The 26,599-nt window shown below is 47.3% G+C and overlaps 1 protein-coding gene across 1 annotated transcript in view; it reads left to right on the top strand.

Annotated features, from left to right (window-relative positions):
* Nucleotides 1-26,599, top strand: part of DYM (dymeclin) — a 532,360-nt gene that overhangs the window by 383,213 nt on the left and 122,548 nt on the right. The window contains exon 14 of the mRNA XM_063958471.1: nt 23,447-23,629. Within this exon, the coding sequence (XP_063814541.1) occupies nt 23,447-23,629 (183 nt within the window). The remainder of the gene's footprint in view (nt 1-23,446; nt 23,630-26,599) is intronic.

Below are 26,599 nucleotides of genomic sequence, written 5' to 3'. Positions count from 1 at the left end.
GGGAGGACCTGTTGCAGCAGGGACCCTGCGTGTTTCAAGACTTACCGCGGTTACGTTTGACGGCATGGCGGTTGAACACCGAATCCTAGCGGGGAAGGGTATTCCGGAAGAAGTCATGCCTACTCTGATAAAGGCTAGGAAGGAAGTGACGGCGAAACATTATCACCGTATCTGGAGGAAGTATGTATCTTGGTGTGAAGCCAAGAATGCTCCTACGGAAGATTTCCACTTGGGCCGTTTTCTCCACTTTCTACAGACAGGAGTGGATATGGGCCTAAAGTTAGGCTCCATTAAGGTACAGATTCCGGCCCTATCTATATTCTTCCAGAAGGAATTGGCTTCTCTCCCAGAAGTCCAAACTTTTGTAAAGGGAGTGCTACACATCCAGCCTCCTTTTGTGCCCCCAGTGGCACCGTGGAACCTTAACGTGGTGTTACAGTTCCTAAAATCTCACTGGTTTGAACCTCTTCAAACAGTTGAATTAAAGTTTCTCACTTGGGAAATGGTCATGTTGTTGGCCTTGGCATCTGCGAGGCGGGTGTCCGAATTGGCGGCCTTATCTCATAAGAGCCCCAATCTCATTTTCCATGAGGATAGAGCAGAGTTGAGGACTCGTCCTCAATTTTTGCCTAAGGTGGTGTCATCGTTTCATATGAACCAACCTATTGTGGTGCCTGTGGCTACGGGAGACTTGGAGGATTCCAAATCCCTTGATGTAGTCAGGGCCTTAAAAATTTACGTAGCCAGGACGGCTCGGGTTAGGAAAACAGAGGCACTGTTTGTCCTGTATGCAGCCAACAAGGTTGGCAATCCTGCTTCTAAGCAGACTATTGCTCGCTGGATCTGTAACACGATTCAGCAGGCTCATTCTACGGCTGGATTGCCGTTACCAAATTCAGTAAAAGGCCCATTCCTCTAGGAAGGTGGGCTCTTCTTGGGCGGCTGCCCGAGGCGTCTCGGCCTTACAGCTTTGCCGAGCAGCTACTTGGTTGGGTTCAAACACTTTTGCAAAATTCTACAAGTTTGATACCCTGGCTGAGGAGGACCTCATGTTTGCTCAATCGGTGCTGCAGAGTCATCCGCACTCTCCCGCCCAGTTTGGAGCTTTGGTATAATCCCCATGGTCCTTACGGAGTCCCCAGCATCCTCTAGGACGTAAGAGAAATTACGATTTTAAACCTACCGGTAAATCTTTTTCTCCTAGTCCGTAGAGGATGCTCGGCGCCCGTCCCAGTGCAGACATATTTCTGCATGACTTGTATATAGTTGTTGCTTACATAAGGGTTATGTTACAGTTAAGATCAGTCGTTGGCTGATACTGTTTTGTTCATACTGTTAACTGGTTGCGTATATTCAAGGTAATACGGTGTGGATGGTGTGGGCTGGTATGAATCTTGCCTTGGATTAACAAAAATCCTTTCCTCGTACTGTCCGTCTCCTCTGGGCACAGTTTCTCTAACTGAGGTCTGGAGGAGGGGCATAGAGGGAGGAGCCAATGCACATCCATTCTAAAGTTCTTTATAGTGCCCATGTCTCCTGCGGAGCCCGTCTATACCCCATGGTCCTTACGGAGTCCCCAGCATCCTCTACAGACTAGGAGAAAAAGATTTACCGGTAGGTTTAAAATCTTATTTTTTGGTCTGTCATCGTTTATCATTACTAGCCAATTTGGATGATATTGATGTTTGCAATGTCAAATTGTTCATACAAATCATTCAGTGTGTATTTAAAAAATCGTCACTGAAAATCGTTCATTGTTCATATCGTTCATCATTCAAATCGCCCAGTGTGTAGTGCCCTTTAGGTCTTCATTATTCCCGTTGTGACTCTGGCTGATCGTGCTGACATATCGGACGGTATAACTAATAAAATGAGTGTGCAAGGGGTAACCTGAGGCTGCGGGAATATACCAGGATATTAGGGTGTCTGTGGAGCCTAGTGCAGGGTACTGGCTAGGGTCGGTCCTCTAGTAGGTGGGGGTTTCAGAGAGAGGACAGGATATATATATTACAGAACAGTATAGTGAATATAAAGTGCGGGGTAGATTATCAAATATTACAAGGGTGGAGCAATGTTTTAAAAGTTATACTAAAATGATGTCTTACATGGAAAGAATGCATGTTGTCTTTTCTGAGAAGAGCGAGGAGTCAACATTTATCGCCCCCCCAACAGCAGCAGACTGTCAATTACTGCGCTGCACCTTCAGCCACATGTGAATTAGCCCCCCCGAGTAGTTTCTTCCTTTTGATCTCTACAGCCGGATAGGAAGGTCAGGAATGATATAGCGTGTGCAGCACATGTTGTCCTTCCAGTCTGACTGTTGCAGGAGCGTGTAAAGTCCTTTATCGGTTAGAAATGCTCCTGCATATACACTATAAAATGATGGGACTATCGACCAGTTATTGGCTGATTGCAGAATACGAATAAGATGCTCTCGGTTTCTTGCATTTGGGAAAGCTCTGTCAGTAAGATAACAAAAAAAGTGTTTTTCTCTTTCCTGTAAATGCGTAGTTCAGGGTCCAACAAATCCAGAGGCTGATTCTGTGACTCAGCAAGTGTTGTGGAACTGGGAATCCCAGCATGCACTGGTCGCTGACGGCTTATAGTCCACAACACCTGGATAGCCTGACATTCCTGACCAATGCCTCTCTCCACTCCAGCTATCCTCAGTGCTGCTGCCCGTCTCATCTTCCTCACCAAACACACTACGTCCACCTCCCCTCTCTTACAAGCTTCTCACATTCACTTACAAAGCCCTCACCCACTTCTCTATAGTTACATCTCTGACCTTATCTCCCTTTACTCTCCCACCCGTCCTCTTCACTCTGCCAATGCACGCCGACTCTCCTGCCTACTGATTACTTCCTCCCACTTCTACCTCCAACATTTCTCACGTGCTGCTCCCTTTCTCTGGAATTCTCTACCTCTCCCCCTCAGATTCTCCACCTCTCTACAAAACTTAACGGGCTCTCGAGATCCACTTCTTCACCAAACCCAGCTACCTCTCATACTAAGCCCTCTGTGCCACAATCACTGTCAAGTGTCAACTGTGTCACCCCTATCTGTCTGTCCCTCCCATTTAGAATGTGTGCTCTCATGAGCAGGGCCCTCTTCCCTCATGTGCCTTTCCTTCTGTTGGTTAACCATCTTCTACAACATATTCCCTTCAACGGCACCAAATCCCTCGCTTTTCTGCCACCCTGATACTTATGTCAGTGTTGTAGCTATGTTTATATATATCCCGTACTGTCCTATGTTGTCTGGTACTATAAGTCACTTCTTGTTTTGTGAGCTTGTTTATGTCCTCTGTAACTGGGCGCTGCGGATCCCTTGTGGCGCCATATAACTAAAGGATAATGGGGCAGATGTATTAACCTGGAGAAGGCATAAAGAAGTGATAAACCAGTGAAATCTGCAAGGTGATAAAGGCATCAGCCAATCAGATCCTAACTGTTAATTTACATATTGGAGCTGATTGGCTGGTGCGTTTATCACCTTGTACATATCACTGGTTTATCACTTCCTTATGCCTTCTCCAGGTTAGTACGTCTGCCCCAATAATAATTAAGCCACAGGTGGCTTGTTGTAGCCAAGTGTCCATTATGTTGGAGGGATCTTTTTGATCATTATGGTGGAGATTCAGGGGGTGATGTGTCAAGCAGTGAAAAGAGTGGAGATGTTGCCCGTGGCAACCAGTCCGATTTCTGGGTTTTACAATAGAACAAACCTTGTTTATTGTTACATGCACCTCTATGGGACGTGAGCATAAACCAGGTTTTCCTGTCCGTCACATCCTGCGTGGTTCTGACCAGGTCTCCGCTTAGTGGAATAGCCCCCTTATGTATCACTGTGTCTGGGGCGTACCTGTAGGCAGCGTTCCCGTTGTGCTATGTACTGCCCATCCCTGATGTGTGACTCGCATACCATTGTGTAATTGCGCTATTCTTCATCTGTCATTCAGCCAGCACACAAGGGTTAGTGTCAGGTTACCGGTGGAGAAGTATTCTATTCATCCGGGTGGGTGGACCTCCCATACAGTCCACCACTATTAACTGTGCCCTCAAAGAAGGTTTAACCCCAGAATGTGAAGCATTGTATGAGAGACGCAGATCGGATAATATTTTTAATATGTAATTTAACCGTTCCAGGGATGTAAGGGGCAGTTCTTTGTCACTATATACAAATAAGAAGGGAAATATTCTGTCTCTCTCTGTATATGTTGCTCTGAACTCTCCTTTATTCCTTTATCATTTTAATCCTTTTATACTGGAATCTTGCAGGATGTAAAGCTGATTTTAAAGACGTAGAATGTTTTATATACAGATTATTGAATGAGAGAGGTAGTCGATTACTTCTGATGTTCGAATGGTGTCCATTTTATATATATATATATATATATATATAGTCCACACGGACCGGCACTCCCGGTCCGTGTGGACTATGTACCATATACCATGTAGATATATACCATATAGAAGAAAATCTGCGGCACTCAGAGTCTTTACGATGAAAAACGTGTATTAAAGATTAACACTCCATACCAACGTTTCGGGGCTGGCACGCCCCTTTGTTTCTGGTCACCTTGACAAAGGGGCGTGCCTGCCCTGAAACGTTGGTATGGAGTGATAATCTTTAATACGCGTTTTTCATCATAAAGACTTTGAGTGCCGCAGATTTTTTTCTATATGGTAATACTTTGTTCCTGCTGGGGGCACCAAAGCATTAAACACCTACCAGAGCGGAGTGCCGGTCCAACAACAAGTGTGTGTGTGTGTGTATGTATATATATATATATATATATATATATATATATACATACAGAGAGAGAGAGAGCGCGCAATTCGGGTATGGGACTCAGGGTCTACACCCATTGGTCGACATGCGTTTTTTAATGTTTTTTTGGTGTTGTTTTCTCCGTCAAATGTGACTGGGAACCCCAATTAGTGCACCGCGTCCCCTTGCATGGCTCGCTATGCTGGGTTACCATTTCCAATCGTAGTCCATGTAGATTGTAAAGTATGAAAAAGTCCCCCCCAAAAAAAGTAAAAAACTCATGTCGACCTTTTTTCATGTCAACCTAATGGCCGTGTCAACCTAGTTGGTATCGACCTAGAATCCGGATACCGGGCGATTCAGTTAGCAGCAATGACCACAATTCCTGTGCCACACATATGGTAGCCCCTGAATTACATATATTAATATCTACTCTATGGAGCTGCAAAAAAAAAATGACGCAATACAGTGGACAAAACCGGGGCAATTTTGAGTGCCGTTGCCAGCGTTCCAACGCAGTCACAGCAACGCGTCACACGCCTCTCTCCCCTGATTGAATCAACCCCGTATTTGCGTAGCGAATGTAATGATAGAGAAATACATTTTACTGCCACTTAGTCTATAAGAAGTGCTGTATCCTAGCAACAGGAAACTAGGGTATGGCTGACAACTGTCAGTAAATTACTGACGGCAGAAATGGCAATTTTTATCCAGTAGAGAAAAAAAAAGTCATAAAAAAAACCCATATAATATTACACAGCAGTATGGAGACCCCTTATTACCAGTATGTGAGTCCCATACCCTAAAAATGCTTTTTTCTTTCTTTTTTTTTTTTACACTATTTTACATTAGAAACTATGGGCCTGATTGAAAGAGTTACGGTAAAGGAACATCCACGGCGCCTATGTACACAGCAACTGTGCTAAAACTTCTGTGATCCGCTGCTTCGTCGATGACGCATTACCAGACTCTCTACATGAATATTGGGTGGCCATTGGATGCGCAGTAAAAACATGCTACCAGGCCCCCCCATCAAATTGCGTCCGAGGAAGTAGCCGCCGGCTGCGGCACGCCCAGAAACATCAAAGTCCTGCAAATATCTGAATCAGCCCCAATGTCCGTGCAAACCCTTTGTTAATGTTTCCTGACTGATGAGCGTTCACTAGCCACAGACTGTTAGCTCCAATGTGACAGGGTCTGACAAGTATTATATCTGTATATCGCTGCACAACATAAAGGCACTATAAATAGTCAGTAATATAATAAATAACAAATTCAATAAAACCCATGAAAAATACTAGTTACTCCCCTTCTGTTCCCAGCATAATCCTGAAAAGGGTTTTTCACATTAAATTAAGATGTTTCTATAGTCCCTATCCTTGGCTTTGGGGACTTTCACACCGTTCTGTTCAGCCCAGCCGGGCCCCAGTACTAACCAGTAATGGGGCCCACTGCCAGAATTATCCTTAAACATCGGAGGATCCTACACAGGTCTAGAGTTGACCCCTGATTGGTTGACCAGTAAATGCCCGCTGTGGATCTCTCCTGCCGCTGGCTCTCTGGATTTGCCAGTTCATTCAGCAGAGGCCCCCAGTAATAGAAGCGCCCTGCAGGAACGGAACTGAGCACCTAGGCCCAAATGTATTAAGGCTTAAAAAGTGGAGACTGATAAAGAGTGATAAAGTACCAGCCAATCAGCTCCTAACTGTCATGTATGAGGCTGTGGGGCAGATGTATTAACCTGGAGAAGGCATAAGGAAGTGATAAACAAGTGATAAGTGCAAGGTGATAAACGCACCAGCCAATCAGCTTCAATATGTGAATTAACAGTTAGGAGCTGATTGGCTGGTGCGTTTATCACCTTGTACTTATCACTGCTTTATCACTTCTTCTTCAGGTTAATACATCTGCCCCTGTGTTTGAAAAATGACAGAAAGCTGATTGGCTGATACTTTATCTCTCTTTATCCGTCTCCACTTCATCACTTTTTAAGGCTTAATACATTTGGGCCGAAGTGTTATAAGGGAGAAGTGCTAAAACAAGTCCCCACTTGCACAATTTGTCTCGATAAAGACAGGGGAGCTTGGGCCCTAAACAGCAGCTTGCCTAGGGGCCCCATGGAATCCTAATCTGGTGGGGTACCAAATAAAGTGCCGTCAGGATGATCAGTCTTCCCACTGTATGACATCATCTCTCTGGAAGGCCATTTTTTATTTTTTATTTTGGGCCGCTTTTCCGATAATTTATCTCGGGCAGCAATAATTACGGAGCACAAAGTGAAGCATTTACATGTCTACCGTGCCGTCTCCCGACGCTATTTATCTGTCTGCAGCAATTCAGCAGGAAAATAGGGTGAGGTTGGCTTTTTATTTTTAGTCTTCCCTTAGTTCCAGTTCTTTATATCTGACTCGTACATGAGATTACTAAGATTATCTCCAGGCGTATTATGTATATTGTCATTGAGCATACAAGAGCGAGCCGGCCTGGGGGCCCGTGTAAAGATAAAATCTCCAGAAGCCGTCTGTGTAAAACGAGTCGCACCCGACCGCACGTACCTTACAGCCTGGTGTATTGCTGCAATGCCACCGTGTCTGTACTCACAGGAGACACATACTGAAATATCTGCCCTTACAGCACTGTTAAATGCTTTATTACTGGTACAGTTAGTCCAGATTTATGCCAGGGAACTCATAAACTTTTAAAGGGGCACTAAAAGCAAACACTTTGCCATGTCGGAGGTGCGTGTGGTTTTGTTAAATCATCTGTGAGCCGGCGTTCTCCCCAAGCTGCAATGTAATGCCCATCTGCCCCGGCTGACTGCCGTTCTGACCTAGCCCCCATCCACCAGCTACGGCTATTCCACCCCCTTATCTATCGCCTAGATTGTAAGCTCATGTGGGTAATGCCATCTTTACTTTATGGTTTTATGTCCTCGTCTAATTTGTTGGTATCATGAACCACTCGCTGTTGTGTAATATGTTGGTGTGCGCTACAGACTAATAATACTCCGCTAAGCCGCAACAATAAGTGTGATGGTGACAAAAGGCTATCTCAGGGGTAGGCAACGTGTAGCACTCCGGCTGCCGTAAGACTTGGGACTACACATCCCAGCATGCTCAGCCACATTTGTGCTGTTACTGGGCCTGGTAAATCTGTGGCAGGACTTGCTGGGATGTGTAGTTACACAGAACCTGGAGTGCCACATGTTGCTTACCTTTGGACTGTCATATCTTTTCTTAGCTACCAAAATATCTATCACAGTGCCATATTTTTAGAAATGTCCATCCCATTTGCAGAATCATTATCAGTAAGTAAAGTGCCCTGTTCTACTCTGCTGTTTCAGCTGCAGAGCTTGTAATCACATTTGCAGGGGTCGCCATAGCGTAATATTCACCCTCGGGTGGTGGCATCGATCACCACCTGAGTGGGGATTCCATGCCACCGGTATTTCACTGGGTGCCGGTAACCCGGTGTCTGTATCCTGACCACCGGGATCCCGGCAGGCGGCAATTTGAATGCCTCCCAACAATATACCAATGCAAGGGGGACAAATACAGTTGTTTAAGTTTGCATGCAGCGTAAATACTGGCTGCTCTTGCATGTAGCCCACACATGCTGGGCAGCTGTATTAATACACATTCATTTTCCGCTAGGACACGCCCCTCTCAAATCTAAGTATCTCTGCATTTTACATCACCCCCTGCGGTACAATGTGTTTTTATAATGGTGCACAGTCAATGGCTCCATTTTTCTGCCTTCCAACTCGCAATCAACCCGTTACTTTGGGTCTAGGCTTCATAAGTACATTTTTCCAATGTAAAATGGCCAATGACCAAATACTAGGTTTACAGTAGTGCTACTTAACCACTTGCTTGGCGTGGTTGTATCAGATGCGACCATTCAGAAATTCCCACTGGGCAGCTGCTGGAAGACAATCTTCCAGCAGCTGCCAATCTCAAGAGGGTCATCCAAGCCCTTTCTGCATCGCTGTTTTCTCCTGAACATCGGCGGCGCAGCCGATCACTGTAAAACCAGCAGCCCTCATCTTACCCCCACCCCACCCCCACCCCAGTTTATACCCGGCGGCTGCAGAGAGAAGAAATGTACAATTGCCAGTCGTAATGTCTGAATATTGATTGTCCAACATATCGCCATTAGTTTTTTTTGTTTTTCATTACAAATCAGTATTAATGTTCATGTTAGATACATTTTAAATGGATGTTCTTGACCTCATTCAATCATAAAAAACTGTCAATTTCTGAGGAGTTTTTGGAAAAAATATTTGCCAGTTAAGTGGTTAAAAATCCTGCATTTTATACTGCAGTGCGTTAACAGGTGCAAATGCAGTGTGGAAATGTTACCCGCCATAGTAATTGTGTATAGTTTTTAATGGAATGGTTTTTTTGGGACGACACTCATTAGGTCGACCACTATTGTTCGACAGGCACTAGGTCGACACCTGGAAAAGGTCAACGTGAGTTGTTGTTTTTGGGTAAGGGGTTTGGGTGTAGTTTTCTTAATAAAGTGACCAGGAACCCCAATTAGTGCACCGTGTCCCCTCGCATGGCTCGCTTCGCTCGGCACAGGTTACTATTCCCAGTCGTAGTCCATGTGGATCGTAAAGTATGAAAACGTTTTTTTAAAAATTATGAAAAACTCATGTCAACCTTTTTATGTGTCGACCTTTGCCGTGTCAACCTAATACATGTCGACCTAAGTGAGGTCGATCTGAGGACCTTATCCCGTTTTTAATACACAGATTTCTGAAATACCCGTTTCAAGTTTCTCCGGCGTGACTTCTAGCTGAAGCCCTGCGCCGTTATGGGGCCATTTACCAGATGGCTGGACACTGAGAGACGGAGACCGCTCATCAGCCCAGTGGCTGCTGCAGGAGTATCGATGTGAGTGACATTTCTCAGGGACGTGGGACACAACTCACTGACCCGCGGCACCCAGCAGTCGAGTGACCCCAGTTTTAAAGCTCTACTTCCGATAAATGCCAGGGAACCAGTAAATCCGCTGAAAGCCCCGGCCTGCCAGGTTCCTGCCGTAATGTACACAGGCCTTTCTTACACAAACAGAGAAACCATAAGAATTGCAGGAATTTCACCAGAGAGACACCCTTTCATTTAGTGCCGCGCTGACTGTCCTGCCAGACCAGCGCTGAGGTTAGCTGGTGCCGTGCACAGATACACTGATTGCTGTTTGTTTTGAAACTCGTGTTGCACTTGGCACTCACTTAACAGAGCCCATTATTCTGCAGGAGACATTTACTTTTATCTCATTGTCAGCGGTCTGAATATTTCCTCCTTTACCGCGCTGTGTCGGAGCACTGAGACTGGGGAGCCTGCAGCTACGGCGGCGGCCATTACAACCAGCGGAGCTAATAATGACAGATCTGTACTTGGGTTCATCGCTGACGGAATCAGGACAGTGGTCTTCCAGGGTCTAAAAGAAATGCTGAGTCTTGTAGTTCCCCCATAGCTGGGTGCCTACTGGTGGCCTACTGTATCTGTGGTCTGAAAAAAATGGTAGAATTGTGCAAAAACACACAAGGGGGGCTATACCAAGCCTTGGGGAGTGATAAAGTGGAGAGAAGTAAAGTAGCAGCCAATCAGTTCCTAACTGCCATGTTACAGGCTGTGTTTGAAAAATGACCGTTGGGAGCTGGTTGGTTGGTACTTTATCTCCGTCCACTTTATCGGTCTCCAAAACTTAGTACATCTCCTCCATAGGGAGAGAACAATCTGTCCTCAAGCTTACAGTCTATCTAGGCAAAGTAGAATGTGTCATAGAGCACGTTAAACAAGTAGACTTAAGAATATCCTTACAAAGAACTAAGGGGTCTCTTCATGAAGGAGTGATAAGAGTGGAGAAACAGACCAGTGGAGAAGTTGCCTATGGCAGCCAATCAGCATCTCCCTTACATTCTGGAGAATGTATTTGATACAGGCTTCCTTCAAAGCTGATTGGTTGCTATGGGGAAACTCCACTGGTCTTTCTCTGACGTCCTAGTGGATGCTGGGGACTCCGTCAGGACCATGGGGATTAGCGGCTCCGCAGGAGACAGGGCACAAAAATAAAGCTTTAGGATCAGGTGGTGTGCACTGGCTCCTCCCCCTATGACCCTCCTCCAAGCCCCAGTTAGGTTTTTGTGCCCGTCCGAGCAGGGTGCAATCTAGGTGGCTCTCCTAAAGAGCTGCTTAGAAAAAGTTTTTAGGTTTTTTATTTTCAGTGAGTCCTGCTGGCAACAGGCTCACTGCATCGAGGGACTTAGGGGAGAGAAGTGAACTCACCTGCGTGCAGGATGGATTGGATTCTTAGGCTACTGGACACCATTAGCTCCAGAGGGAGTCGGAACACAGGTCTCACCCTGGGGTTCGTCCCGGAGCCGCGCCGCCGACCCCCCTTGCAGATGCCGAAGATGGAAGAGGTCCAGAAGCAGGCGGCAGAAGACCTTTCAGTCTTCCTGAGGTAGCGCACAGCACTGCAGCTGTGCGCCATTGTTGTCAGCACACTTCACACGGCGGTCACGGAGGGTGCAGGGCGCTGGGGGGGCGCCCTGGGCAGCAATGTATAATACCTTTTTATGGCTAAAAATACATCACATATAGCCCTTGAGGCTATATGGATGTATTTAACCCCTGCCAGATCTCACAAACTCCGGAGAAGAGCCCGCCGAAATAGGGGGCGGGGCTTATTCTCCTCAGCACACAGCGCCATTTTCCTGCTCAGCTCCGCTGTGAGGAAGGCTCCCAGGACTCTCCCCTGCACTGCACTAAAGAAACAGGGTAAAACAGAGAGGGGGGGCACTTTTTTTTGGCGATATTACTATATTTAAGCTGCTATAAGGATACAACACTTATATAGGGTTGTTCCCATATATATTATAGCGCTTGGGTGTGTGCTGGCAAACTCTCCCTCTGTCTCCCCAAAGGGCTAGTGGGGTCCTGTCTTCAATAGAGCATTCCCTGTGTGTCTGCTGTGTCGGTACGTGTGTGTCGACATGTATGAGGACGATGTTGGTGTGGAGGCAGAGCAATTGCCGGTAATGGTGATGTCACCCCCCAGGGAGTCGACACCGGAATGGATGGCTTTGTTTATGGAATTACGTGATAATGTCAGCACATTACAAAAATCAGTTGACGACATGAGACGGCCGTCAAACCAGTTAGTACCTGCCCAGGCGTCTCAGACACCGTCAGGGGCTGTAAAACGCCCTTTACCTCAGTCGGTCGATACAGACCCAGACACGGACACTGAATCTAGTGTCGACGGTGAAGAAACAAACGTATTTTCCAGTAGGGCCACACGTTATATGATCACGGCAATGAAGGAGGCTTTGCATATCTCTGATACTACAAGTACCACAAAAAGGGGTATTATGTGGGGGGTGAAAAAACTACCTGTAGTTTTTCCTGAATCAGAGGAATTGAATGATGTATGTGATGAAGCGTGGGTTAACCCAGATAGAAAAGGGCTAATTTCAAAAAAGTTATTGGCATTATACCCTTTCCCGCCAGAGGTTAGGGCGCGCTGGGAAACACCCCCTAAGGTGGATAAGGCGCTCACACGCTTATCAAAACAAGTGGCGTTACCGTCTCCTGATACGGCCGCCCTCAAGGATCCAGCTGATAGGAGGCTGGAAACTACCCTAAAAAGTATATACTCACATACTGGTGTTATACTGCGACCAGCCATCGCCTCAGCCTGGATGTGCAGTGCTGGGGTGGTCTGGTCGGATTCCCTGACTGAAAATATTGATACCCTGGATAGGGACAGTATTTTACAGACTTTAGAGCAATTAAAGGATGCTTTTCTTTATATGCGAGATGCTCAGAGGGATATTTGCACTCTGGCATCGAGAGTAAGTGCGATGTCCATATCTGCCAGAAGAAGTTTATGGACACGACAGTGGTCAGGTGATGCGGATTCCAAACGGCATATGGAAGTATTGCCGTATAAAGGGGAGGAATTATTTGGCGTCGGTCTATCGGATCTGGTGGCCACGGCAACGGCCGGGAAATCCACCTTTTTACCTCAGACCCCCTCCCAACAGAAAAAGACACCGTCTTTTCAGCCGCAGTCCTTTCGGTCCTATAAGAACAAGCGGGCAAAAGGACAGTCATATCTGCCCCGAGGCAGAGGAAAGGGTAAGAGAGGGCAGCAAGCAGCTCCTTCCCAGGAACAGAAGCCCTCCGCGGGTTCTGCAAAGCCCTCAGCATGACGCTGGGGCTTTACAAGCGGACTCAGGAATGGTGGGGGGTCGACTCAAGAATTTCAGCGCGCAGTGGGCTTGCTCACAGGTGGACCCCTGGATCCTGCAGGTAGTATCTCAGGGTTACAGGTTGGAATTCGAGAAGTCTCCCCCTCGCCGGTTCCTAAAGTCTGCTTTGCCAACGTCTCCCTCAGACAGGGCGACGGTATTGGAAGCCATTCACAAGCTGTTTTCTCAGCAGGTGATAGTCAAGGTACCCCTCCTACAACAGGGAAAGGGGTATTACTCCACGCTATTTGTGGTACCGAAGCCGGACGGCTCGGTAAGACCTATTCTAAATCTGAAATCTTTGAACCTGTACATACAAAAATTCAAGTTCAAGATGGAATCACTCAGAGCAGTGATAGCGAATCTGGAAGAAGGGGACTTTATGGTGTCCCTGGACATAAAAGATGCTTACCTGCATTTCCCAATTTGCCCTTCACATCAAGGGTACCTCAGGTTCGTGGTGCAAAACTGTCATTATCAGTTTCAGACGCTGCCGTTTGGATTGTCCACGGCACCTCGGGTCTTTACCAAGGTAATGGCCGAAATGATGATTCTTCTGCGAAGAAGAGGCGTATTAATTATCCCTTACTTGGACGATCTCCTGATAAGGGCAAGGTCCAGAGAACAGCTGGAGGACGGAGTAGCACTAACCCAAGTAGTGCTGCAACAACACGGGTGGATTCTGAATTTTCCAAAATCTCAGTTGACCCCGACAACACGTCTGCTGTTCCTGGGAATGATTCTGGACACGGTTCAGAAAAAGGTGTTTCTTCCGGAGGAGAAAGCCAAGGAGTTATCCGAACTTGTCAGGAACCTCCTAAAACCAGGAAAAGTGTCTGTGCATCAATGCACAAGAGTCCTGGGAAAGATGGTGGCTTCTTACGAAGCAATCCCATTCGGCAGATTCCACGCACAAACTTTTCAGTGGGATCTGCTGGACAAATGGTCCGGATCGCATCTGCAGATGCATCAGCGGATAACCTTATCGCCACGGACAAGGGTGTCTCTTCTGTGGTGGTTGCAGAGTGCTCATCTGTTAGAGGGCCGCAGATTCGGCATACAGGACTGGGTCCTGGTGACCACGGATGCCAGTCTGAGAGGCTGGGGAGCGGTCACACAGGGAAGAAACTTCCAGGGAGTATGGTCAAGCCTGGAGATGTCTCTTCACATAAATATACTGGAGCTAAGAGCGATTTACAATGCTCTAAGCCTGGCAAAACCCCTGCTTCAGGGTCAGCCGGTGTTGATCCAGTCGGACAACATCACGGCAGTCGCCCACGTAAACAGACAGGGCGGCACAAGAAGCAGGAGAGCAATGGCAGAAGCTGCAAGGATTTTTCGCTGGGCGGAAGATCATGTGATAGCACTGTCAGCAGTGTTCATTTCGGGAGTGGACAACTGGGAAGCAGACTTCCTCAGCAGACACGATCTACACCCGGGAGAGTGGGGACTTCATCCAGAAGTCTTCCACATGATTGTGAACCGTTGGGGAAAACCAAAGGTGGATATGATGGCGTCTCGCCTCAACAAAAAACTGGACAGGTATTGCGCCAGGTCAAGAGACCCTCAGGCAATAGCTGTGGACGCTCTGGTAACACCGTGGGTGTTCCAGTCAGTGTATGTGTTTCCTCCTCTGCCTCTCATACCCAAAGTACTGAGAATTATACGGCAAAGGGGAGTAAGAACGATACTCGTGGCTCCGGATTGGCCAAGAAGAACTTGGTACCCGGAACTTCAGGAGATGCTCACGGAAAATCCGTGGCCTCTACCTCTAAGACGGGACCTGATTCAGCAGGGACCGTGTCTATTCCAAGACTTACCGCGGCTGCGTTTGACGGCGTGGCGGTTGAACGCCGAATTCTAAGGGAAAAAGGCATTCCGGAAGAGGTCATTCCTACACTGGTTAAAGCCAGGAAGGAGGTGACTGCACAACATTATCACCGCATTTGGAGAAAATATGTTGCGTGGTGTGAGGCCAGGAAGGTCCCCACGGAGGAATTTCAACTGGGTCGATTCCTACATTTCCTGCAAACAGGATTGTCTATGGGCCTCAAATTGGGGTCCATTAAGGTTCAAATTTCGGCCCTGTCGATTTTCTTCCAGAAAGAATTGGCTTCAGTTCCTGAAGTCCAGACTTTTGTTAAAGGAGTACTACATATACAGCCCCCGGTTGTGCCCCCTGTGGCTCCGTGGGACCTTAATGTAGTTTTGGATTTTCTCAAATCCCATTGGTTTGAGCCACTCAAATCGGTGGATTTGAAATATCTTACGTGGAAAGTAACCATGCTACTGGCCCTGGCTTCAGCCAGGAGAGTATCAGAATTGGCGGCTTTATCGTATAAAAGCCCATATCTGATTTTCCATTCGGACAGGGCAGAACTGCGGACGCGTCCTCATTTTCTGCCTAAGGTGGTGTCAGCGTTTCTTCTGAACCAACCTATTGTGGTGCCTGCGGCAACTAGCGATTTGGAGGATTCCAAGTTGCTGGACGTTGTCCGGGCATTGAGAATATATATTTCAAGGACGGCTGGAGTCAGAAAATCTGACTCGCTGTTTATACTGTATGCACCCAACAAGCTGGGTGCTCCTGCTTCTAAGCAGACGATTGCTCGTTGGATTTGTAGCACAATTCAACTTGCACATTCTGTGGCAGGCCTGCCACAGCCTAAATCTGTCAAGGCCCATTCCACAAGGAAGGTGGGCTCATCCTGGGCGGCTGCCCGAGGGGTCTCGGCATTACAACTCTGCCGAGCAGCTACGTGGTCGGGGGAGAACACGTTTGTAAAATTCTACAAATTTGATACCCTGGCTAAAGAGGACCTGGAGTTCTCTCATTCGGTGCTGCAGAGTCATCCGCACTCTCCCGCCCGTTTGGGAGCTTTGGTATAATCCCCATGGTCCTGACGGAGTCCCCAGCATCCACTAGGACGTCAGAGAAAATAAGATTTTACTTACCGATAAATCTATTTCTCGTAGTCCGTAGTGGATGCTGGGCGCCCATCCCAAGTGCGGATTGTCTGCAATACTTGTACATAGTTATTGTTACAAAAAAGTCGGGTTGTTATTGTTGTGAGCCGTCTGTTCAGAGGCTCCTACGTTTGTCATACTGTTAACTGGGTTCAGATCACAAGTTGTACGGTGTGATTGGTGTGGCTGGTATGAGTCTTACCCGGGATTCAAAATCCTTCCTTATTGTGTACGCTCGTCCGGGCACAGTATCCTAACTGAGGCTTGGAGGAGGGTCATAGGGGGAGGAGCCAGTGCACACCACCTGATCCTAAAGCTTTATTTTTGTGCCCTGTCTCCTGCGGAGCCGCTAATCCCCATGGTCCTGACGGAGTCCCCAGCATCCACTACGGACTACGAGAAATAGATTTATCAGTAAGTAAAATCTTATTTTTTCTTCACTCTTTCTCTAACGTCCTAAGTGGATGCTGGGGACTCCGTAAGGACCATGGGGAATAGCGGCTCCGCAGGAGACTGGGCACATCTAAAGAAAGCTTTAGGACTAACTGGTGTGCACTGGCTCCTCCCCCTATGACCCTCCTCCAAGCCTCAGTTAGATTTCTGTTCCCGACGAGAAGGGTGCACACTAGGGGCTCTCCTGAGCTCTTTGTGAAAGTTTTAGTTTAGGTTTGTTATTTTCAGTGAGACCTGCTGGCAACAGGCTCACTGCATCGAGGGACTAAGGGGAGAAGAAGCGAACTCACCTGCGTGCAGAGTGGATTGGGCTTCTTGGCTACTGGACATTAGCTCCAGAGGGACGATCACAGGCCCAGCCTGGATGGGTCCCGGAGCCGCGCCGCCGGCCCCCTTACAGAGCCAGAAGAGCGAAGAGGTCCGGAAAAATCTGCGGCAGAAGACGTTCCTGTCTTCAATAAGGTAGCGCACAGCACTGCAGCTGTGCACCATTGCTCTCAGCACACTTCATACTCCGGTCACTGAGGGTGCAGGGCGCTGGGGGGGGCGCCCTGAGACGCAATAAAACATGATAAAAATACCTTACATGGCAAAAAAGACATCACATATAGCTCCTGGGCTATATGGATGCATTTAACCCCTGCCAGAATATACAGAAAAACGGGAGATAAGGCCGCCGAAAAGGGGGCGGAGCCTATCTCCTCCGCACACTGGCGCCGTTTTCCCTCACAGCTCAGTTGGAGGGAAGCTCCCTGGCTCTTCCCTGCAGTCACTACATACAGAAAGGGTTAAAAAAAGAGAGGGAGGCACTAATTAGGCGCAGTATTAAAACATACAGCAGCTATAAGGGGAAAAACACTTATATAAGGTTATCCCTGTATATATATATATAGCGCTCTGGTGTGTGCTGGCATACTCTCCCTCTGTCTCCCCAAAGGGCTAGTGGGGTCCTGTCCTCTATCAGAGCATTCCCTGTGTGTGTGCTGTGTGTTGGTACGTTTGTGTCGACATGTATGAGGAGAAAAATGATGTGGAGACGGAGCAGAGTGTCTGTAACAGTGATGTCACCACCTAGGGGGTCGACACCTGAGTGGATGTACTGTTGAAAATTACGTGACAGTGTCAGCTCTGTATAAAAAAACAGTGGTTGACATGAGACAGCCGGCTACTTAGCTTGTGCCTGTCCAGACGTCTCATAGGCCGTCAGGGGCTCTAAAGCGCCCGTTACCTCAGATGGCAGATACAGACGCCGACACGGATACTGACTCCTGTGTCGACGGTGAAGAGACAACCGTGATTTCCAGTAGGGCCACACGTTACATGATTGAGACAATGGAAAATGTTTTATACATTTCTGATAATACGAGTACCACCAAAAAGGGGTATTATGTTCGGTGAGGGAAAAACTACCTGTAGTTTTCCTGAATCTGAGAAATAAAATGAGGTGTGTGACGTGGGTTTCCCCCCGATAACAATTGATAATTTCTTAAAAAGTATTGGCTGTATACCCTTTCCCGCCAGAGGTTAGGGTGCATTGGGAAACACCCCCTAGGGGGGATAAGGCGCTCACACGCTTGTAAGAACAAGGGCTCTACCCTCTCAGAGATGGCCGCCCTTAAGGATCCTGCTGATAGAAAGCAGGAGGGTATCCAAAAATGTATTCACACACATACTGGTGTTATACTGCGACCAGCAATCGCCTCAGCCTGGAGGTGCAGTGCTGGGTTGGCATGGTCGGATTCCCTGACTGGAAATATTGATATCCTAGATAAGGATAGTATATTATTGCCTATAGAGCATTTAAAAGATGCATTTCTATATATGCATGATGCACAGCGGAATATTTGCCGACTGGCATCAAGTATAAGTGCGTTGTCCAATTCTACCAGTAAAATGGTCAGGTGATGCGGATTCCAAACGGCATTTGGAAGTATTGCCTTTGAAAGGGGACATTTGGGGTCGGTCTTTTAGACCTGGTGGCCACGGCAACAACTGGGAAATCCACGTTTGTACCCCAGGTCGCCTCTCAAAATAAGACGCCGTATTATCAGGCGCAGTCCTTTGTTGGCAAGCGGACAAAAGGTTCCTCTTTTCTGCTCGTGACAGAGGGAGAGGAAAAAGGCTGAAGAGATTAGCCAGTTCCCAGGAACAGAAACCCTTTCCCGTCTCTGCCAAGCCCTCAGTATGACGCTAGGGCCTTACAAGCTCAGGCACGGTGGGGGCCCGTTCTCAATGAATTTCAGTGCGCAGTGGGCTCACTCGCAAGTAGACCCCTGGATCCTTCAGGTAATATCTCAAGGGTACATATTGGAATTCGAGACGTCTCCCCCTCGCCGTTTCCTAAAGTCGGCTTTACCGATGTCTCCTTCTGACAGGGAGGCAGTTTTGGAAGCCATTCACAAGCTGTATTCCCAGCAGGTGATAATCAAGGTACCCCTCCTGCAACAGGGAACGGGGTATTATTCCACACTATTGTGGTACCGAAGCCAGACGGCTCGGTGAGACCGATTCTAAATCTAAAATCTAAAATCTTTGAACACTTACATACAGAGGTTCAAATTCAAGATTGAGTCACTCAGAGCAGTGATTGCGAACCTGGAAGAAGGGGACTACATGATGTCTCGGGACATCAAGGATGCTTACCTTCATGTCAAAATTTACCCTTCTCACCAAGGGTACCTCAGGTTATGGTACAGAACTGTCACTATCAGTTCAGACGCTGCCGTAGGGATGGTCCACGGCACCCCGGGTCTTTACCAAGGTAATGGCCGAAATGATATCCCTTCGAAGGAAGGGAATTTTAGTTATCCCTTACTTGGACGATTCCCTGATAAGGGTAAGATCCAGGGAACAGTTGGAAGTCGGTGTAGCACTATCTCAGGTAGTGTTGCGGCAGCACGATTGGATTCTCAATATTCCAAAATCGCAGCTGGTTCCGACGACTTGTCTTCTGTTTCCTAGGGATGTTCCTGGACACAGTCCAGAAAAAAGGTGTTTCTCCCGGAAGAGAAAGCCAGGGAGTTATCCGAGCTAGTCAGGAACCTCCTAAAACCGAACCAAGTCTCAGTGCATCAATGCACAAGGGTTCTGGGTAAAAATGGTGGCTTCCTACGAAGCAATCCCATTCGTTAGATTCCACGCAAGAACTTTCCAGTGGAACCTACTGGACAAATGGTCCGGGTCGCATTTTCAGATGCATCAGCGGATAACCCTGTCACCAAGGACAAGGGTATCCATCCTGTGGTGGTTGCAGAGTGCTCATCTTCTAGAGGGCCGCAGATTCAGCATTCAGGACTGGGTCCTGGTGACCACGGATGCCAGCCTGCGAGGCTGGGGAGCAGTCACACAGGGAAGGAATATCCAGGGCTTAGGGTCAAGCCTGGATACATCACTTCACATAAATATCCTGAAGCTAAGGGCCATTTACAATGCTCTAAGCTTAGCAAGACCTCTGCTTCAAGGTCAGCCGGTGTTGATCCAGTCGGACAACATCATGGCAGTCACCCACGTAAACAGACAGGGTGGCACAAGAAGCAGGAGGGCAATGGCAGAAGCTGCAGGGATTCTTCGCTGGGCGGAAAATCATGTGATAGCACTGTCAACAGTATTCATTCCGGGAGTGGACAACTGGGAAGCAGACTTCCTCAGCACGACCTCCACCCGGGAGAGTGGGGACTTCACCCAGAAGTCGTCCACATGATTAAAAAACTCGACCGGTATTGCGCCAGGTCAAGAGACCCTCAGGCAATAGTTGTAGACGCTCTGGTAACACCGTGGGTGTACCAGTCAGTGTATGTGTTCCCTCCTCTGCCTCTCATACCCAAGGTACTGAGATTGATAAGATGGAGAGGAGAAAGCACTATATTCGTGGCTCCGGATTGGCCAAGAAGGACTTGGTAACCGGAACTTCAAGAGATGCTCACGGAGGATCCGTGGCCTCTACCTCTAAGAAGGGACCTGCTCCAGCAAGGACCCTGTCTGTTCCAAGACTTACCGCGGCTGCGTTTGACGGCATGCCGGTTGAACACCGGATCCTGAAGGAAAAAAGGCATTCCGGATGAAGTCATCCATATCCTGATCTAAAGCCAGGAAGGATGTAACCGCAAAAACATTATCACCGCAATTGGCGAAAATATGTTGCGTAGTGCGAGGCCAGTAAGGCCCGACGGAGGAAATTCAACTGGGTCGATTCCTACATTTCCTGCAAACAGGAGTGTCTATGGGCCTGAAATTGGGGTCCATTAAGGTTCAGATTTTGGCCCTGTCAATTTTCTTCCAAAAAAGAACTAGCTTCAGTCCCTGAAGTTTAGATGTTTGTAAAAGGGGTACTGCATATACAGCCTCCTTTTGTGCCTCCAGTGGCAATTTGGGATCTCAATGTAGTTTGGGTTCCAAAAGTCACATTGGTTTGAACCACTTAAATCTGTGGAGTTAAAATATCTCACATGGAAAGTGGTCATGCTGTTGGCCCTGGCCTGGGCCAGGCGCGTGTCAGAATTGGCGGCTTTATCCTGTAAAAGCCCTTATCTGATTTTCCATTCGGACAGGGCGGAATTGAGGACTCGTCCTCAGTTTCTCCCTAAGGTGGTTCCAGCGTTTTCACCTGAACCAACCTATTGTGGTGCCTGCGGCTACTAGGGACTTGGAGGAATCCAAGTTGCTGGATGTTGTCAGGGCCCTGAAAATATGTTTCCAGGACGGCTGGAGTCAGAAAATCTGACTAGCTGTTTATCCTGTATGCACCCAACAAGCTGGGTGCTCCTGCTTCTAAGCAGACTATTGCTCGTTGGATTTGTAGTACAATTCAGCTTGCACATTCTGTGGCAGGCCTGCCACAGCTAAAATCTGTAAAAGCCCGTTCCACAAGGAAAGTGGGCTCATCTTGGGCGGCTGCCCGAGGGGTCTCGGCTTTACAACTTTGCCGAGCAGCTACTTGGTCAGGGGCAAACACGTTTGCTAAATTCTACAAATTTGATACCCTGGCTGAGGAGGACCTGGAGTTCTCTCATTCGGTGCTGCAGAGTCATCCGCACTCTACCGCCCGTTTGGGAGCTTTGGTATAATCCCCATGGTCCTTACGGAGTCCCCAGCATCCACTTAGGACGTTAGAGAAAATAAGAATTTACTTACCGATAATTCTATTTCTCATAGTCCGTAGTGGATGCTAGGCGCCCATCCCAAGTGCGGATTGTCTGCAATACTTGTACATAGTTATTGTTACAAAAATCGGGTTATTATTGTTGGGAGCCATCTTTTCAGAGGCTCCTCTGTTATCATACTGTTAACTGGGTTCAGATCACAAGTTATATGGTGTGATTGGTGTGGCTGGTATGAGTCTTACCCGGGATTCAAAATCCTTCCTTATTGTGTACGCTCGTCCGGGCACAGTATCCTAACTGAGGCTTGGAGGAGGGTCATAGGGGGAGGAGCCAGTGCACACCAGTTAGGCCTAAAGCTTTCTTTAGATGTGCCCAGTCTCCTGCGGAGCCGCTATTCCCCATGGTCCTTACGGAGTCCCCAGCATCCACTACGGACTATGAGAAATAGAATTATCGGTAAGTAAATTCTTATTTTTCACTGCTTTATGTATAGACCCTATGGCTCAGATAGGGTTGAGGTTACCAAAATGTAAAAAAGGGGCAGACTGGATGGGCCAAGTGGTTCTTATCTGCCGCCACATTCTGTGTTTCTATATAAATCCTTCTGTTAATTAAATTAACACTGAGATATTTCCAGTTTACATGCTGAATTCCACAAAGTGTCCAATGCTGACTGGTATTCTAGTTCTGTCCTCCACGCCCGGAGTCTTTGAGATAATATGGATCCAATGCACACGTTACATGAATTCCATCACTGTATTATGTGGTAGTGCAGCACACGTCACATTATCCATTCTGTGGGCATGTACTGAACAAGCTGATGTGAAAGGAGAAGACCTCCTGAAACATTAATTTACCCTATGGCAGTGTCAGCCATTTGTGCATCGTACACACATCACTAGATTGTAATCTGCTAGATCCATGACCCAGTCTGTTCTACACCAAAGTTCCCCTCCTCAGAGCCCTGAATGTGCTGCTATTGGGCTACTTACCATTCCTGAAATTCCCCAGTCTCCAAAATTGCCCCCATTGAGAGGTTGGACTTGTCGCCATGGAAACCACTGTAGCCACTCACAAAATGGTGGGCAAGGGTCTGTGACTATCATCATCAATTTTGCCCAGTAAAAATGAAAATATGAATAATAAAGCTTCTGTACACCTGTAGGTGTGTCATGTGGAAAATGGTGAAGAAATGTTAAATAATGTTTTATTGAGTGTTTTCATGATGACTCCCATCTTCCATAGCCGCACTGAATGTAGTCAGACATGTATTAGCTCATAGTTCTATAAAATGATTGGTTGCTATTGGCATCATCCCCACTTAAGAAGGTTGGATGCCTCTCCCGCCTAGTGATGATGTTGGTTCTTATGGAATTTGCAAGGTACAGGTAAATCTGTTACCCGGAGTGCTTGGAATATAGTGGTTTATGTATAACTAGTCACCAGCCTGTCAACACGACAGAACAACATAACCGTAATAGCGCCGGCGGCTGTGCATGCCCGAACAGAGCTTGAATTGCTCCGTCAGGCGACATCTAGTGGCCGCCGGCACACACACAACGCTTGAATTCCCCCCATAGAGGTGAGGAGCAGTGTTAGCCTTTTATTATATAGGATTTGGATTCCAGTGCCTATAAAGTGCCAAATGATGATAAAATAAATCCTCCCTTCCCCCCCTCACAGTAACTTTCTTCTGATGTTTGCAGTTTGCTGGGTAATGGGTCCTAAGCTGTATATTTAGCACAGCCCACGCACAGTGTAACACGGTAATAATAGTAATTCAGGCTCTAATGTCACCATTTCTCTGCTGGTATTTTGATGTCACTGGTTGCTTTATTTAGTATGCTGCGTAAGCCATCTCATAAGAGTCTGCTTTTTGTGTACACAGGCGCAGGACCTCAATGTGATAGAAGAAGTAATCCGAATGATGCTGGAAATCATTAACTCCTGCCTGACCAATTCCCTCCACCATAACCCCAACCTGGTCTACGCCCTGCTGTACAAGCGAGAGCTCTTTGAGCAGTTTCGGAGTCACCCTTCCTTCCAGGACATTATGCAGAATATAGACATGGTAAGTACAGTGTCCGTCATGTGATCTGTCATGTGACCGCACTCCTCTGCAGACATTATCATGGCGTCAGCCCTGGAGATCGCTGTTATCTGAGGTGGAAGCGCCAAACCCCAGGCCCAAAAAGTCACACTCGTGCTGTTTATATTCAGAATAACCTGACATCAGGTCACACAGATGGCAATTGTCCTCAGGAACAGCAATACAGTATATTCTCCAAAGCCGGCCTACTTACACCGGTTCCTATTCTAGTGACTGGGTGCCAGGACCGTTTCGAGACAATTTGGCTTCCAGTGCGAACAGTAAAAAATGCGCCCAATGGACATTTAGAAAAAAAAAAAAAAAAAAAACATTTGGCCTCTTTATACAAGGGGCATGGCCTTGCAGGAAAAGACTACAGTACCTGACACCCGAGTTATGCCCCTGACACAATATTATGCCACATACAATAATGCCCCTTACAAATTGTGGCACACAGTTATGCCCCTGTTACCGTAATATGCCCTACACAGTCATGCCTCTTACTAATGTGGCACACACAGCGAGGCTACCTACTTTTAAAGTAACTGCTTGTCGTCCGGGGTTGGTGCCCGCGGTCAGCCTGCGGTGCTATTTACTCTTTAAAGCATTTGCCACAGTTTACAGATGAGAATATTTATATCTACATTAACGCCCCATGGGGTCAATTCAATTACCCGCGAGGGGGGTAACTTGCTGTAGAAACACCAGCAATAGCACGTCAATAGCAACCAGACTGACTTTATTTGTGGCACGAGGCTGCGGGCTAATTCATTCGCCCCCGAAAAGTTGATAATGGTGGTGTATTGCTTAGCATAACTGCCTCACAGCACTGAGGTTGTGAGTTCAATTGTCAGTCATTGCTATCGCTGTGGAGTTTGTATGTTCTCCCCATGCATTTACGGGTTTCCTCCGGGTGATTCCGATTTCCTCCCACGCTTCAAAAACATGCTGGTAGGTAACTTGGCTGCTGACATAAAAGTTGGCCCTAATGTATATATGCCCATGTTCATGTGATAGGGAACATAGATTGTAAGCTCCACTGGGGCAGGGACTGATGTGGAGGACTAAAATATTCTCTGTAAAGCGCTGCAGCATATGTGTGCGCTATATAAATCATTTAATAATAATGATACCAAGAACCATTTTTACATATGTTTTTATTTTGCAGGGGTTTTTTTTTACAGTTAGAAGAATGTTCTATAGTATCTTTGGTTACTATAGTGCGCACGTTCTGTTTATAGCCGTAACTGTGCTGTTCCCGTTTCCTCCGTTGTCAGCCGAGTTGTCAGGTCTAACCTTGAGCTGATAAATGAAGGTAGCATTCGTGTGTAAACACTTGTGGTGTTTGTGTGCAATCTAGGAGCCGCCCCTGAGGCTGAGTGCTAGTGCCAGTGGGGTGCATGAACCCTGGAGCCAGCGGCTGCCTGGACCTCAGACAGATGTTTCCTAAGCTCAGATGTCCAATAACAGATTATGCCAAGCGTACAGTAATTGTACATTAGTGTTGTGCAGGAGACCATTGCAGTGGTACAGAGGAAACTGGGGGATATAGACTATATCTGAAGTCCGCAAAGGTCTGCTGTAAAAATGGATGTATTTTGGGTAAACAAGATGAAACAATTAGTGATCGTAGTCACACTTAGATCAAACAATTAGTGATCGTAGTCACATTGGTGTAGACGTGTCTGTTTTCCTACTGTACTGCGGAATTCGTCAATTCTAGGACAAAGACTAATACAAAGTTGGTATTATCTATCGATCTATCTATCTATCTATCTATCGATCAAAGTCTCAAAGTATGTATAGGCTCTTACTTGCCTTAATGGATCTGGACCAAACTTGATACACATACCCTTCATTACTTAAATTTGTGGTGTGGCTTTAAATGAAAAAAATCTACCCCATGCGGGGCCAGGGCCCCAATCACGTAAATGCATTAGTCTGTTTGTTTGTTTGTTTGTGTGTATGTCTGTGAGGTCATGCTGTGATGTCATAATGGTAGCAGCTGCCTATACCAGGACTTTGCTGCTGTTCTATCTCATACTCCAGAGCCCGGGCATCACACAGCTCACCAGCAGGAGGCAATATCACCGGGAAAGCTACTCACATAAGGTTAGTGATTGGACAAACATAAGTACAGCTTAGTGCAATGCGACTTGGGACATGATTAACGAGAGTCAGAGGAAAATATATATATATTTTATATATTACGGATTTTCTCTGACGTCCTAGTGGATGCTGGGAACTCCGTAAGGACCTTGGGGAATAGCGGCTCCGCAGGAGACTGGGCACAAAAAGAAAGCTTTAGGACTACCTGGTGTGCACTGGCTCCTCCCCCTATGACCCTCCTCCAAGCCTCAGTTAGATTTTTGTGCCCGACCGAGCAGGGTGCAATCTAGGGGGCTCTCCTGAGCTTCTTAGATAAAAGTTAGTTTTAGGTTTTTTATTTTCAGTGAGACCTGCTGGCAACAGGCTCACTGCATCGAGGGACTAAGGGGAGAAGAAGCGAACCTGCCTGCTTGCAGCCAGCTTGGGCTTCTTAGGCTACTGGACACCATTAGCTCCAGAGGGATCGAACACAGGCCCAGCCTCGGAATCCGGTCCCAGAGCCGCGCCGCCGGCCCCCTTACAGAGCCAGAAGCAAGAAGAGGTCCGGAAAATCGGCGGCAGAAGACATCAGTCTTCATCAAGGTAGCGCACAGCACTGCAGCTGTGCGCCATTGCTACTCATGCACACCTCACACTGCGGTCACTGATGGGTGCAGGGCGCTGGGGGGGGGCGCCCTGAGCAGCAATATTAACACCTTGGCTGGCAAAAATACATCACATATAACCCCCAGGGCTATATGGATGTACATTAACCCCTGCCAGAATCCATAAAAATGCGGGAGAAAAGTCTGCGAAAAAGGGGCGGAGCTATCTCCTTCAGCACACTGGCGCCATTTTTCCCTC

The sequence above is a fragment of the Pseudophryne corroboree genome, chromosome 1 (genome assembly GCF_028390025.1).
Source record: "Pseudophryne corroboree isolate aPseCor3 chromosome 1, aPseCor3.hap2, whole genome shotgun sequence".
In the NCBI taxonomy this organism is placed as follows: Eukaryota; Metazoa; Chordata; class Amphibia; order Anura; family Myobatrachidae; genus Pseudophryne; species Pseudophryne corroboree.
Note: the sequence above shows the minus strand (reverse complement) of the source record. Positions and strands in the feature narration are given on the sequence as shown.